This window comes from Abrus precatorius, unplaced genomic scaffold, assembly GCF_003935025.1.
Source record: "Abrus precatorius isolate BTA unplaced genomic scaffold, Abrus_2018 Scaffold10, whole genome shotgun sequence".
NCBI classification, from domain to species: Eukaryota; Viridiplantae; Streptophyta; class Magnoliopsida; order Fabales; family Fabaceae; genus Abrus; species Abrus precatorius.
Genome location: NW_020874292.1, coordinates 10071573 through 10086758, shown reverse-complemented (window position 1 = coordinate 10086758; position 15186 = coordinate 10071573). Strand labels below are relative to the sequence as shown.

The 15186-nt window shown below is 30.1% G+C and overlaps 1 protein-coding gene across 1 annotated transcript; it reads right to left on the bottom strand.

Moving 5' to 3' along the window:
- Positions 1-6023: 6023 nt before the first annotated feature.
- LOC113852490 lies at positions 6024-9948 on the bottom strand. Its single transcript, XM_027482781.1, has 8 exons — positions 8974-9948; positions 8379-8412; positions 8038-8265; positions 7676-7765; positions 7199-7264; positions 7016-7107; positions 6860-6907; positions 6024-6248 (listed from the first exon to the last, which is right to left on the bottom strand). Exons 1-8 carry the CDS (start codon positions 9342-9344, stop codon positions 6131-6133), a joined length of 1047 nt encoding a protein of 348 aa, XP_027338582.1. The 5' UTR covers positions 9345-9948; the 3' UTR covers positions 6024-6130.
- Between the last annotated feature and the right edge of the window lie 5238 nt (positions 9949-15186).

Below are 15186 nucleotides of genomic sequence, written 5' to 3'. Positions count from 1 at the left end.
GCAATGAAGCTTAAAATATCTCAGAAAAAGAAAAAGATTGTTGTTGAGAGGAATAGGGTGAAGATTTTAAGATGTTTAGTGATTGTGTTTTGATTTTTCATTACCATTGTCAGCATTGTAGTAGCTAGGGGTGTCCACGGGTCGATTTAGTTTGGGTTTAGGAGAAAAAAAAATCCGAACCGATCAAAAATTGATTGGTTTGGTTTGGTTTGGATTTGTAAAAAAAAATTGAAAATCCGAACCAAACCGAACCAAACACGAACGGGTTGGTTCGGTTTGGATCATCGGGTTTTCCGATAAAATAAACTAAAATAAAATATGTATAAAAAAAATAGAAAAATATCAATATTTTTCATTTGAATAATTTTTTACACATAAATTTAACACAATTACACAACATTCTAATACAAATATATAAATTCAAAATAAGTCTCAATCAAAACAAAAAAATTAAATTCAAGAAGTGGATATATTGGGTTGAACTTGAACATCTGTAAATGCTTCAGCCTCAGCCATCTCTGAAGCCAAAATAATTCAAACAGAAACATAAAAAGGGGAAAAAAATTAGTTCAAAACGAAATAAATATAGAACTTTGAAGATATAGATTAAAAAATTAACAAGTTCAATACCTTCTCCAAGCATCGTAAGTTGATCCATTTCAGCCTGTAAATCAACCTTCTTGCTAGCTTTTATCCAATTTTGGGTACAAATTAAAGCTTCAACAGTTGTGGGACTTAAACAACTACGAAATGGGTCAAGAACTCGACCTCCTGTGCTAAATGTTGACTCAGAGGATACAGTGGACACTGGAATAGCCAATATATCTCTAGCCATATGAGAAAGAACATAATATTTCGTTGAGGACTTTGATTTCCACCATTGCAAAATATCAAATCCGGGAGCATTGTCTTCAACATCATCCTCCAAGTACCTTTCTATCTCATTCCTTTTCACTTGACCTTGCTTTTTTTTCACATTCATTCTAAATTCATCCTCCCATGCATCATCATCATCATTACCATCATTGCTAATATCAAGATTAGACTGAGAGGCAACACTACTAGATTCATCAATAGGATACTGTGTCATATAAAGTTCAACCAATTTATTGATGAGGTCCTTCAACTTTTTCATCAATTCATTGCATTTTTCTACACCATACATCCGCTTAAAACAAAACTCAAGATACTCAAGCTTATAGCGAGGATCAAGGAAAACAACCACAAATAGGAGATAATTTATAGTGTCATTCTCCCAATACTTGCTAAACTTGACTTGCATATTTTTGGTCATCCTTTGTAATACAATATCATTACTTTGCCTCCACTTATTCAATATTTTTTTAATATCTTTCAACTTATGGAAGAAAGTATTAGATGTAACATGCAATGATCCAGAAAAGGAAAGAGTTGCATCAAAGAAAATTTTCAGAAACTTCACAAACATGCGTGCATGAGTCCAATCATCGCTATTAGGACACCCCCCTTCACTCTCAAGATTTATTAAATAGGCAGGATCATCATACTCAAGACGACTAAATGCTTTCTCATATTTTTCAGCAACTTCTAACATTAAATAAGTGGAGTTCCACCTAGTGGGACAATCAACAATTAACAATGCTTGACTAGGTATATTTGCCTCTTGAGCACACCTTTTAAAAGTGGCCAATCTAAGCGGAGATCCCTTAACAAACTTACATGCAGCTCTAATTCTAGCAATTGAGATATCAATTTCCTTCAAACCATCACCAACAATTAAGTTCAAAATATGGGCACAACATCTCATATGCATGTACTCTCCATTTAATAAAGTTCTACCATTCCAATCACTCATGCCCCTAATTAAATATGAAATAGCCAAGTTGTTAGCACTTGCATTATCAACAGTTATACAACAAATCTTTGAAATCCCCCAATCTTTCAAGCATTTCTCTAGGTATTTACCTATGGTGTCACCTTTGTGGTCAGTAATCAACCCAAAGCTTAATATCCTTTTATTCAATTCCCACCCAGCATCAATATAATGAGCAGTCACACAAATATAATTCATGTTTTGAATTGAAGTCCAACAATCAGTCGTAAGTGAAACCATTTGATCATTTTTAGACAATATAGCTTTCAACTTCTCCTTTTCTGATTCAAACAGTAGCATGCACTCTCTAGCAATAGTTTGTCGAGAAGGAATTTTGAATCTCGGTTGAGCCTCAAGCATAAATTTTCTAAATCCGAGACTCTCAACAAACTTAAAAGGTTGCTCATCCATAATTATTATCCTAACAAGTGCTGCCCGGGTTCGATCTTGATTAAAATCAACAAGTTTAAAACTAACAGTAGAGGCATCCTCACTCTCCTTTCCAAGTGCAAGTGTTTTTTGTCTCTTATCAACTATCCTATTTGGGTTTTTCGGACAACACAAAACATGCTTATTCAAGTTTGTGGTTCCATGGGTAGAACTATTAGATGCATATAACTTTTGGCAATAGTTACAAATAGCCTTGTCATTTTGTCTAGTGAAATGTTCCCAAGCATTGGATGGCGGTCGACTAGGTTTTCTTTTTAATACCTTGAGTCCTTGAGTTTGCGTAGGAGTCTCTTGTCCCTGTGTAGGAGTCTCTAGTCCTTGCGCAGGAGTCTCTTGCAGCAATGGAGTGTCTACACCACCTTGCTGTAGTTCCATGCCACTTGAACTTGTTGGGGTATTCTCAGCAGTTTCACTGTTATTTGCCATTTGTGGGCTGCAAAATCATAAGCATAAACAGATTTCAGAGCAGAGTAAAAATTAAAAACAGAAAAAGTAGAGAAAAAATTAGACATATACTCACTTTGATTCAAATTTGAGATGCGGAAGCGAGAGAAATCCAAGTTGAGCTGTAGCGGAACAACAAAACAGGTTAATGGCGGTTGTCCTCACCAGCGGCGTAAGTGCGTAACTAAGTTAAGGGGTGAAACATTTGCAGAGCGGTTCCAATATAACCGCTCTCCGAACCGCTCTCCAAAGGTCACTTCTGAGAGCGGTTCGGTTTGAACCGCTCTCTAAATATCACTTCTGAGAGCGGTTATATTGGAACCGCTCTCCAAATGTCACTTCTGAGAGCGGTTATATTGGAACCGCTCTCCAAAGGTCACTTCTGAGAGCGGTTCGGATTGAACCGTTCTCCAAATGTCACTTCTGAGAGCGGTTGAAATTGAACCGCTCTCCAAATGTCACTTCTGAGAGCGGTTGAAATTGAACCGCTCTCCAAACCGCTCTTCAAAGTGAATTTGCTCGGGTTCATCGGGTATAAACACGGGTTATCGGGTTGATATAGTAATACCCGTTATCCAAACCAAACCACGTCGGGTTTGATCGGTTTGGTTCGGATCGGACCCGTTAAGCATTGGTTTGGATTTTTTTTAGTTTGGATCGGTTTGGATTATCGGGTTTATTGGTTTACCCGATCCAATGGACACCCCTAGTAGTAGCAATGAATATTGTTGGTAGGAAAGTTTTAAAATAAAGACAGTTTGTAATTCAATGGAGCAATAGTTGCTTTGAATATGGTTAAATAAATTCAATGACATAAGATTTATGCTCGTGACTCTGTTAACTGTGTTTTTTATTCTGTTCAGTCTATTGATTTTGGCTTTTTTATTTTGTTCAGCCTATTAAATTTGGTTCAATGACATAATTAGCCTCAGCACATTGGTAAATGAATATAATTTAAAATTAATTCCAGCAGCAAGTAATTACATACATTAGCCTCATGTCAGCACCAATTACTGTTGTGATTACTTATTCATAATCCATAAATTGAATACTGCATCACAATACATAACTATTTTTGTTTAACTACCTCCATAATTCAATATTTTCGTATTACTACTTCCATTTATCTAATTTTTCATATTACTACCTTAAACTTCCAAATTTGGACAATGATACCTTAAATTTCCATATTAAAAAATGTGTTAAAATAAGATATCAACATACAGAACAGTAGTCCCAAAAAGTGCGCATGTTGTACATTGGTTAATGTAATCAAAAGGCACAACAAGTGGGCCATAAAAGAGTTCTCATTCACATGAATACTAACTTAAAGTAACCTACTGCACATTGTTTAAAATAAAGTTACATTACTCTCAATACAATATAACATTCATACTATTCTCCCTCCCAAAATGGTTCCCAAAAAACACAGTCACTTTATTCAGATCTGGTTAGTTGACTTGGTGGAGTTGATAAAGGTGGTGAAGTTGGCCCTTCATTCAAATATGCAGCAATAGCTTCATTCAAATCTGCAACAGACTATTCTCTTTGTGCTCTTGCACTAGATCTTGTAGTTGGTCCCATACGTGATCTTTTACATAAGCTAATGCTTCCTTATGGTGGCGTCCTGGCCATGATGGCTTGGTGGGTTTAGAGATGACGGAACACTACTGTTTTGGGTGGTATAGCATGGACTTCCCATTATGTGATACGGAACATTATTATGGACGTATCTGATAACCTAAAGATTCAAAAACAAAACAAGCCTTGGAAGACAGACGTTATTTGGCGGCCTCCAGATTACCCTTACGTTAAGGTTACAGAAGATGGTAGTTAGTTACCATGAAACAATATGATGGGTACTAGTGGTGTCATTAGAGATAGTACTGGAAATTGGAGGCATAGTTTTGCAAATTCATTTAGGGAAGATCTTTCACTCGTGTGGGACACGGGAAACCGATTTGTGATTTATAAGTCTGATTGCTTAGACATGGTGACAACAGTGGGAGTTGATGGGAAGGAGTTAAACATTGTATATGTCGCATATTCCTTGAGAGCTGAATAGAGTAACACACTGCTTAGTTAGTTGAGTGGCTTTATCTGGTGCACCTTATACTGTTTGGGCCAACTTTCCAAACTTCGTCTTGCATGATGTATGTTTGGACAAGTAACTTTGCCTTAATTTCTGCTTAATTTTAACTTTATTACACTATAAAAAAAAAAAACACTTTTGAATAAATTATATTAGATTTAATATTTTATTTTTAAATTAAATCAAACCAAGATGCAATATAATTTTAAGATGTAATTAGATGACTTTTTAACTGGAGAGAAAAAAAAAATATTTTTAACAATTTGCGAACATTTCTATTCAACAAAGTTTTTTGTTATACTTCCTCGCTTGTAAGTTATTTTTCTTGTTTATTTTAAATAAATTTAGAAAAATAACCATTCATGCAAAATGATTTTCTTTAAAGAAAAAAGAATATAATCTTCAACAGTACTGCAAAACGTTTTCCTAAATTACAACTTTTTAGAAGTTAATGATTAAATCACTTGATCCAAATTTAAGAAAATAATTTACATTTATAAGGTTAATTGTGAGAAGAAAAAAGTAATCACGTTTCAATCATGTAATAGAGACCGTAAAATTTTAATAGAAAAGTTATATATATGTATATATATAATGCCCCATCCTGGCAACATTTTTGCACCACGAAGGAGCCTCAAGTTGTCACATATTTTTATTAATTTTATTTAACCATCCGCCAGATTGCAAGCATCAACATGTAGAAGATGTTTCGCTAGGCCTATCAATAATGCTCTTTTTTTTTTATCAAGAGTTAAGGTATCTCTAAAAATACATAACAAATAATAAATTTTATCAAAACTATTATTAAAATAAGTTAATTTAAATACATTAATTCTTATCCGAATATATTATAATTACTTGACAGTGCATTACAATTATATTCTTAAAAATTATTATACATAAATTTTTAAATGTCTTTGAACACATGAAAAAAATAATTATCCGAATTCATGATGATCAGTTGCAAATAATTATGGATATTCAAGAATTAACACTAATGGATAATCCGATTTCCGAGATTCAGTGCTTAATCAGATTAGTTCTTAAGAATTCACGATTAGTTACATCGCATCGCATGCCTTATGAAATGTGTTAGCAGAAAGTGAGCAAAATTCTAGTTGCTAATCTTCCTCGAACAAAAAAAGAAAAAGATATATTTTGCTATTTATTTGTTCGTCTGAATTCTTATTGCTAAATTGTACTATTTAACACTTTTGTTCTTCTTTCGTTCTATGGTAAAAACGATATTCTTCGGAAAATCGTAGCTAGTGTAGTTCGGTCCTAAGACGAAGTCATCTAACACATTGATATGAGTCCGGGTACCGCGTTGACAAGACATAGTGTTTCAGCTTCATCAACAAGGCGAAGATTCCATAGCATGGAATGTGCAGTAATGCCACTGCAAAGTACCTACATATCAAGTACAAGCCATAGAAGAAATAGGTGAGCATATCAATTCAAGTTATTAATAGGAATCACTTTTCTTATAAGGGCTAGAACAATGATGGAAATGAGGGTAACATGTTAGTGGCATGGACTAATAAGAGTAATTTCCTACTTTCTCTCTTTTTGTTTTTATCTATCCCTTTAAAAAAAATAGTAAACTTTTATTTAAAAAAATATTTATTACACTTTCATATTTATAATGTAAGAATATTTTCTTTTTAAATGAAAATTTACTACTTTTAAATGCTTAAATTTAACCCTTAAACTTAACCCTTACGTTAAAAAAACTTTTGTTTTTTTTATTTTTTAAGAAAATATTAATAGTTAACTTTTTAATTACCCTTTTATCGGTACCTAATTCTGAGATACTTTTACACACTTATAATAAATGAGAGACAAATAACAGTGGAGATAATATTTTGAAGTTAACAATAATTTTTATATAAACAAAGATATTAATTGCATCCATTAATCTATATTATCCTCTTAAAACAGACAAACAAAAAGAAACAGAGGGTGTGTTAGAAAATGGACCAGTTATGCAGAATGTAATGGGAAAGAAATAAAGTTGGTACCACAGTGGAGCATATGAGGATGACAAGTCAAGAAATGGATATGGCCACCTGTTTCTCCAGAGAATAAACTTATATTAGACAATGAATGGTGCTAAGATGTTATTATAGTAGTTTAGGTTAAGCCAAACTAAAAGCAGAGAGTCAAAAACTTCATACCAGAGATTAATGCAAGCATGAACAATCCACTGGAAAATCACATACGTGACTGTCCACAGGCAGAAGTATCCTACTCGAAACCAAGGGAACCTCTAAAGAGGAAAGAAAAGTTAAGGGTAAGAATCTACCGGTACATAAGCATTGAAATTCGACAATTAAATGGAATCAAATATAGGAACTCACCAGACAATTTAAAGCTGTGTCACCTATAAGGAAAACAGCATTGATTGTGTGCATATTGACTATCAACTGCCACAATAGAGTATAACAAATGGTTATTAAACTTAGAAGTCTCCCTAATTTTTGGTACGAGTTATAAGAAATTAGATGCCTTTTTTGAACTTTTTTATTTGCCTCAAATTTGTGTCACTTAAAATATTAAGAAAACATAATTATTTTTTCCAACAATACCCTTATTTATGGATACTTTTTACCAACTAACCACTAACATAATTATAAGATTAATAACCTAACTACTATAATAACTTCAGCATTTTTAACGTGAGTATTTAAGTGAAATCAATTTATTTTATCATAGTAATTGATAAAACTAATCATTTTATTAATTGTGTATATTAGTACTAAGTGATATTTAATATGATAGGGAAGGATCAATGAGAAACAGTTTGTCATTCAATGAGGTCATAAAATTATACTTACAAAATTTAGGTTGTAATCTTTGATGGTTAGAAATGGAACAATTATGAACCAAAATACACAATCAGTGAGCATTACAGCACCTGCATTAATCTGTTGAAAAGTGAACAAACAAAATTCAATTATGTGGTCAATGGAAAAGCTATATTACCTGACATACGCTTTTATAAACATAAAACTAGAGGAAGAGACATGCAGCATATGCAAGGAATGCTGAACGTATTAATCAAAGTTGGGTAAAAGCAGAGTGCAATGTAATACCATGAACTGAACTCATCACAATTATAACTCTATCTTTGAAAAAGTCATAGTAAAAAACCATCCTTGTAGTTCAATCAGTGATCTAAGAAAATTGAAAAGTGTACCTGGAATATTATTTGAAAAATATAACCCCATGTGCCTGCATGTTGGCGAACAAGAATTTCCTCTGGGGCTCCCAAGCTTTTCTCTTGGTCAGATGCATTGGAACTCTGTGGTAGTTCAGAAGCAACATACATTCCTTGCTCTGCGTCTCCATCCACATTATCAACCTTATCCCCAGTTGCTTTCTTATGATGTTGGTAACATCCGTACATGGAGAGCAAAGATCCAAGCTGCAACATCAAGCACACGAGGACAAGGGGTATTTATGATACAACATACTAAGTGATAGACATGAGTAACAATTACATAAATACAGAAGAATAAGATATAGGCTAACACTTACCCCAAAATAAATGGTAATTGAAGTAAAAGTCCACCTGTTTCAGAAATTATTAAAAAATTAAATCAAATCTACTGCCAAAAAAAAATGCTTGGAATATGCCTGAATATAGTGAGAGTTGAAATTGCCCAGTGGCTATAAATGGTAGTTGCTTAAATTGGTATGATAAATCAAGCAAGGCATGCCTAATTAAGTGCTTATTCAATAAACTCTCTTATATGAGAGCTTTCCTATAAAATTGACCATAAAACTTCTTTGAATAAGCTGAAAAGTTTTACTCTGATAAGCAATACAAAGAAGCTTATTGAAATAAGCTGGAAAAAAAGGGTATGGGAGCTACAGACTATTTCTATAAGCTCTTCCAAACAAAGTTCATAGGCTTGACTCCAAGACCAGAGAAGGAACAATAGCAATTATATAAACGATTCCCTTTAACTGTCAAAACTTCTAGCTTCATTGTAGTTTGAGATTAAGTCTAGCATGTTTCAAATGCAGTGTTTATGTTCCATCCAACAAGAAACAACGTAGAACAATGTGCCTATTCATAAGGTCCCTTCCAATTTGAGACAGATAAATTCAGCAAGGGAAGAGAACTTACTGAGTGTAGTAGTAGAAAATGCTTCCTCCATCAACAGCAGCATTGACACTGAGAAGCACCAAAAGCACAATAAATGCTACAACTCTGAGAGCCATGAGCCATGCAGGGTGAATTCCCTTTAGGCAAGGCCTCCAAGTTTCATCCTCATACAAAGTTGCTTGTGTTTCTTGTTGGGTTTCCCTGCCACCATTTCTTGCTGGTTTTCTCGAACGTTCATACTTCCATATAAGCAATGATGACAAGATGATTGATGCCAAAACCCAAATGGCACAAAGCAAAACTCTCCAATTAAGCCAGTAACTCTGGACGTTTGTCTTGGCAGTCATAATTGGTTGCCAAGAGCCTTTGGGAGAACCTGTTATAAAATTCATTTGAGTTACTTTACTTTTCTTCTTCTTCTTGTGCTTTTCAGGTTTCTCACAGCAAAAATGGTAAGGTTGGGGTGGTGGTTTTCTTTCCACTTCCCAGATTATTAAAGGTGGAAAAGAGAATTAAAAACAAAAAAACAATGTTGGGGAAAAAACCACTGTTGAAGAATGAATGAACAAATTGAACTAGTATCCTGCTATTGATATTTCAGAAATTCCCAGAAAGCAAAGATTGAAACTTTGGAAAGGGTCTAACTCTAATAAACTCAGAGTCCATTGTGGACTCTGAACGAAAACTCATGAACAAATGAACCACCACAATGAGATAGAGCCATTTTATACAAATGAAAAGGAATCGACGGGAAAGTACTAATGGGTTTCACATGATTCTCAAAAATATGAACAGGTACAAAAGTTTTGAGGCATCAAAAACCAAAAAGTTTGAACTCTTGACCCATTTTGACCACATTAAACGTTTGGATTAAATAGAGATTCCAAACTTGGGAGAAATTTATGCACAAAAAGATACACCGACAGTTTTAACAGTGCATCATTTGGCTTTATAAAGGGAAAAAAAATAACAATAAAGGAGGGAGCTAAACTCTTAAGCAAGGAAAAAGGTTGAAACTTGCAAGGCAAAGCAAGGCAATGTGGATGTGTACGAGAAGTGAAGATGCTTTGCTTCTTTGCTTTTGTATGTTGGAAAAACGGTTCAAGGTTACAGACAGAGAAGGGAAAGAAAAGGATGGTGCTTTGAGCACAAGCTTCTTATCTTGTTTTTATTTTTCTTTTTTATTTAATTACTATTATTGTCAATTTTGATCTCCGTATATATATATATATATATACTCATGCAAATTTTAAATTAATGCATGCATGCTTCTTGTGGGGTTTTCTAGGATTACCAATCTTATTTTTTACTTTTATAGTTTTTAGGACAGAGAGGGAAAGGGACAGGACAGTGCACAATTTTGTTTTTGGATTTTGTATGGAATTCTTGCTATGGAGATGCATCATGTATGTAATCCAATAACAGGTGTCTTGTGCGAGTCCTTGGTTGCTGTTAAAGGAGGAAAAGGAAAGTGCTTAACTAACTGAGAGGGATATGACAGACACAATACAAAAAAAACAAGGGGGTAAAAACGATGCGTTGAGGAGATTATATGGTGCATTAGAGCTTATTAACCCTTGGTAGGATCGTACATGATGTTTGATTTGGACAATTCATCAAACTTATGGTTAATTTATATAATACAATATAAAATTTATGTAAATGATGATATAATATTTATATTATTTTTTATATTTTTAAATATCTTTTAGAAGTCCTAACTTATAAAATAAAAAATTTATTTAAAAATATTAAAAATTATCTTTTTTAAAATACACGTGACTGGGGAAGAATTGAATAGACTGAACAGTGTGGTATGAGAAAGGATTGTTTTGGGAGAATGAGTTAAGGTTGTGAAGAATGTAAAAAGAGGTGAAAGGATGAGACTGTGTTGATGGGGCCCACCGTTGAGAGCACCTTGATTTGTTGGAATAGGAGCAACAGTGACCAGCATGAATGATTATCGTTCTTTATTGTAATTATGGATCCATCACTCCAACCAAATGCCCACATGCCAAATGCAACACGCCTCGCATCTAGAGGACATTTTCGTCTTTAAATTTATATGAATTTTATTTTTTATTTTTAAATGATTTTCTATAAATTATGGATTTGAATTTTCTGCAGCTGTGCAGTCTCTGCAACAGAGATCTCACCCATTAATTTTATATTTAACAGTTATAAAAGTTTGTAAATTTTATATGCAACAAAATTTGTCATAAGCTATTTTTTGCAGGAGAAGACGAAGGGCTGCAGAGAATCCAAATTTTCTATGTATACCTGAATTTTATTTTTTTTTCATAAAACATGAACTCTTATTATAATTTTTTTCTAAGGAGGTGTTTGATATATATTAACTATTTTTCGTTTATGAAAATTATGTTTGTCACGAATCATGTTTCATAACAATCAATGTTTTTAGAAAAGTTATAAATATATTTAGTATATTTAAAAGATTCTCAAAAATATTTTTATGAATATATATATATATATATATATATATATATATATACACATTTTCACCTTCATAAGAATAAAATATCGTTGTCCTTTTCATGAGAATTTTTTATTAAAAAAATTTAATTTTAAAATTTTTCTTGAAAATATCAGTTTTAAAAGCATTAATAAAATAATAAAAGTGAACACTTTTCAACTTTAAATTAAAAATAAAAATCATTTTAACAAATATCTGTAAAAAATTATGTTTTTCTAGGTAGACACTCAATGGTAGGTGTGTAACTCCATAAATCTTGAATAAAAAATACTTTATAATTTTTATATTAAATAAAGATAAAATATGGTAATTCTTTTATAATTATAAATGTCGCTAAACTAACACTCATGCATTATTAATGCTCATTGTATCTAAAAGTGATCCGGTGAGTGAAAGATAAAAAAAATTGTTTATTTTAATTTTGTAATATTTAATTTTTATTTTTAAATTATATTACTCATTTTATAGATTTTTTTTTATTTCACTTATTCTCAATGATATAAATGCTATAAAATATCAATCACTATATCCAAAAATTATTAATTTTCAAGTGTAATATTATAAAGGTTTAATTATACATTTAGTTTTAAAGATTTAATTATATGTATTTGGTCTTTATAATTGATATTTGTTTATAAATTAGTTAATGTAATTAAAAAAATACACTTTTATCTTTTTATCCATATTATAACATTATCAATATGAAAGAGAATAAAACAAAACAAAACACTCATGTAAGCATTAAAATGTAAATAATAGATTGATTTATCAACATGTATAATTTTTAAAAAATATAATATAACAAACTTAGTTGGAAAAAACATGTATTATACTCAATTTTATCTTCACAACATATTTTAGTTTTTTACTAATAAAAAATTTACTAAATTTTATAATTTTACCTTTTATCTTACCTTTAAAAGAATGAATAACTAGCTAACATATTTTTTTAACAAATAATTATCTCAGTTTACATTTAATATATTTTTATATGATATATCAATTTATATGAAATTTTTGTAAAATATTTTTTATAAGAAATAAAATATTTACTATACTTAAATGTTTTTATGTTATTTTTAATTAAAATTTTAATTTTATTTCAATAATTTGTATGAACAACATTGATATTAAAAGTCAATATTAATTATTAAGATAAATTAAAGCATAGTATTAAAAATCCGTAATCGCATGTATTTATTAACTTTTTTCTATTGATGATTGAAAAATGAGAAGAGAGGTAATTATGTTATGTACATAAAGCTTAGTGCAAAAGCATCCGTTGAAGTAAGGAATTTATATGAGCTATGATGACCGATGATAATGATGACACCCTCAAAATACATTTACACAAATATAATATCAACAAAGATTTTCTTTTTCCATGTGAGTTTAATGATTTCCTCATTATTGATTAACGAAGTAATATTATTTATGCACTTTATTTTTATACATCCCTCCGCAACTTATTGTCATTAACTACTGCTAAAACTGTAATCCATTCTAAAGTTATCATATCTCAATCAAACTTTTGCAGGACAGTTAATAATAACAATTTTAGCAACACGTGATGATAACTTAGATACAGGTATGGGGAAGCATAGAACATAAGGTATAGAAATAACATTAGTCTTATCAATTAAAAACCATCAAAAGAAAGGACAAATATTTACATTAAAAAGACAAAAATAAGAAAGTATATGAAAGATGATGACAAAATAACTTTTACAAATTGGTTAGCCTACACAATTAAAAAATCTCTCTCTCTCTTTCTCTCGATCTCGATATATATATATTTACTAAGATAAGTGTTGTCAATATATCTATCTTAATAATATAACTAACATGATATGTGATATATCAATAATATATATCAAAATATTATACAAACAATATTGTTTGTTAATATAATTGACTTCATATCATTAATGTAAATCAATAATGTTTATATAAGCAGTTTTATTTCTTTTAAATAGAAATTATACTAACAAAAATATTTTACTGTTCAAAATAAAAGGAAAAAATTGAATATGATAATTATTATACGATAATTTTATGTCAAATCATCAAGAAAATAAATATAAGTATTAGAGAAGAAATGTATTTTAAATCTAAAAAAGTATTTTAAAGATTAAACTCTTTAATTTAGTTATCTTTTAAATTTTTATACATAACTTTTTAAAATTATCTTTTAATAATAAAGTGTTATAAAAGAAAAATTATACATATGACATAAGAATAATAATCCTTTACACGTAATTATCAAAATCTTTTTTTGAATAGCCATTTAAATGATTGTTTTGATATAGAGGCATGGATGAGAAGAAGCAACTGTTTTTGGTTTAGTGGTCCTATAGAGAAAGAGATGGTACATGCAAACAGTAAATGGAATCTGGCTTTGGTTGAGTTTGAATGAAAGCGAAACACCGTGGCACTGGATCGATTGTGACAGTGAGCAACATTAAGCTCACCCGCCGGGTACCTAATTTCAATGAATCCCCACATTTTATGGCTTTTACATTGACTTTTTTACCCATTAATTTGGGCCAAGTTACTATTAAACGACAATGAAAATAAAAGGCTCCACTAACCCATTTGAGTTATAAATTTAATATTATACGCGAAAGCTCTAGATTGGCAAATAAGATATGATTGTCGTTTGTGAAAATAAGAGCCGATGATATATATGCATATGCTTGCTAAACATATTTTCTATGCTTTGGATTCAATAGTTTGGTGACAGCATGGTTTAGGGACGTCTTAACAAACTCATAAACCTAAAACTCCACATCAATCAACTTGAGACATTCCTTGTTGAATTTGTTGGCTGATTTTTAATAATTTGTTTAATTTTTTTGTTGAAAACTAGTTAACACTTGTATTTTATTAAAAAAATAATATATATATATATATATATATAACTTAATAGTTAAATAAAAAATATTTTATAAGTAAATATATATATATATATATATATTAAAAATATTTGAAATATTAATTTTTTATAAAAAATTTTAATTTAACTCTATAACCACATATGATATATATATAAAACTGATAAAAATTTAATAAAATGATAATAATTTTAAATTTTAATTTATTTTCAAATAATCAAAATGATATATTAAGTATTATGAAATTTATATATAAATCCAGAAAATATAAAAATTTATATAAAGTAGTAAAATATATTTTATAAATATAAACATATAAATTTACAAGCATTTTTAAAATATTTATAAAATAAAAAATTGAATAACAATTTTATCTTAAAAGTTTATAATAAAATTAATAAAAAAATATGTAAAAAGTAAATGTATTATATTAAAAAAATAATTTATACATTATTTTTAAATAATTTCGATATTAAAAAATATGTCTGACAAGTTGTAAACAATAAAAATTTTATTAAATATTTTAATTATTAAATAAAGTGCCCTTATTTATAATATAAAATTTGATTATTGATTTTAAATTAAAGGTTATTAATTATGGTTTTTAAAAAAATTCTTTATACTTTAATAATTCTTGCTATAATTGTTAGCGTTGATTTTATGATTGATTGATTATGATGATGATTAGACATTCTCTTTTTTCCTACACTTTGGAATCAGATTAAAAAGAAAACCCCCGAAGAGCATCAGCAACTCCATTGGATATATATATATAGAAATATAAGTGAATTAAAAAATAAACAATATTATCCACATAAAGTGCTAATTAAATACTAGAGTGAATTA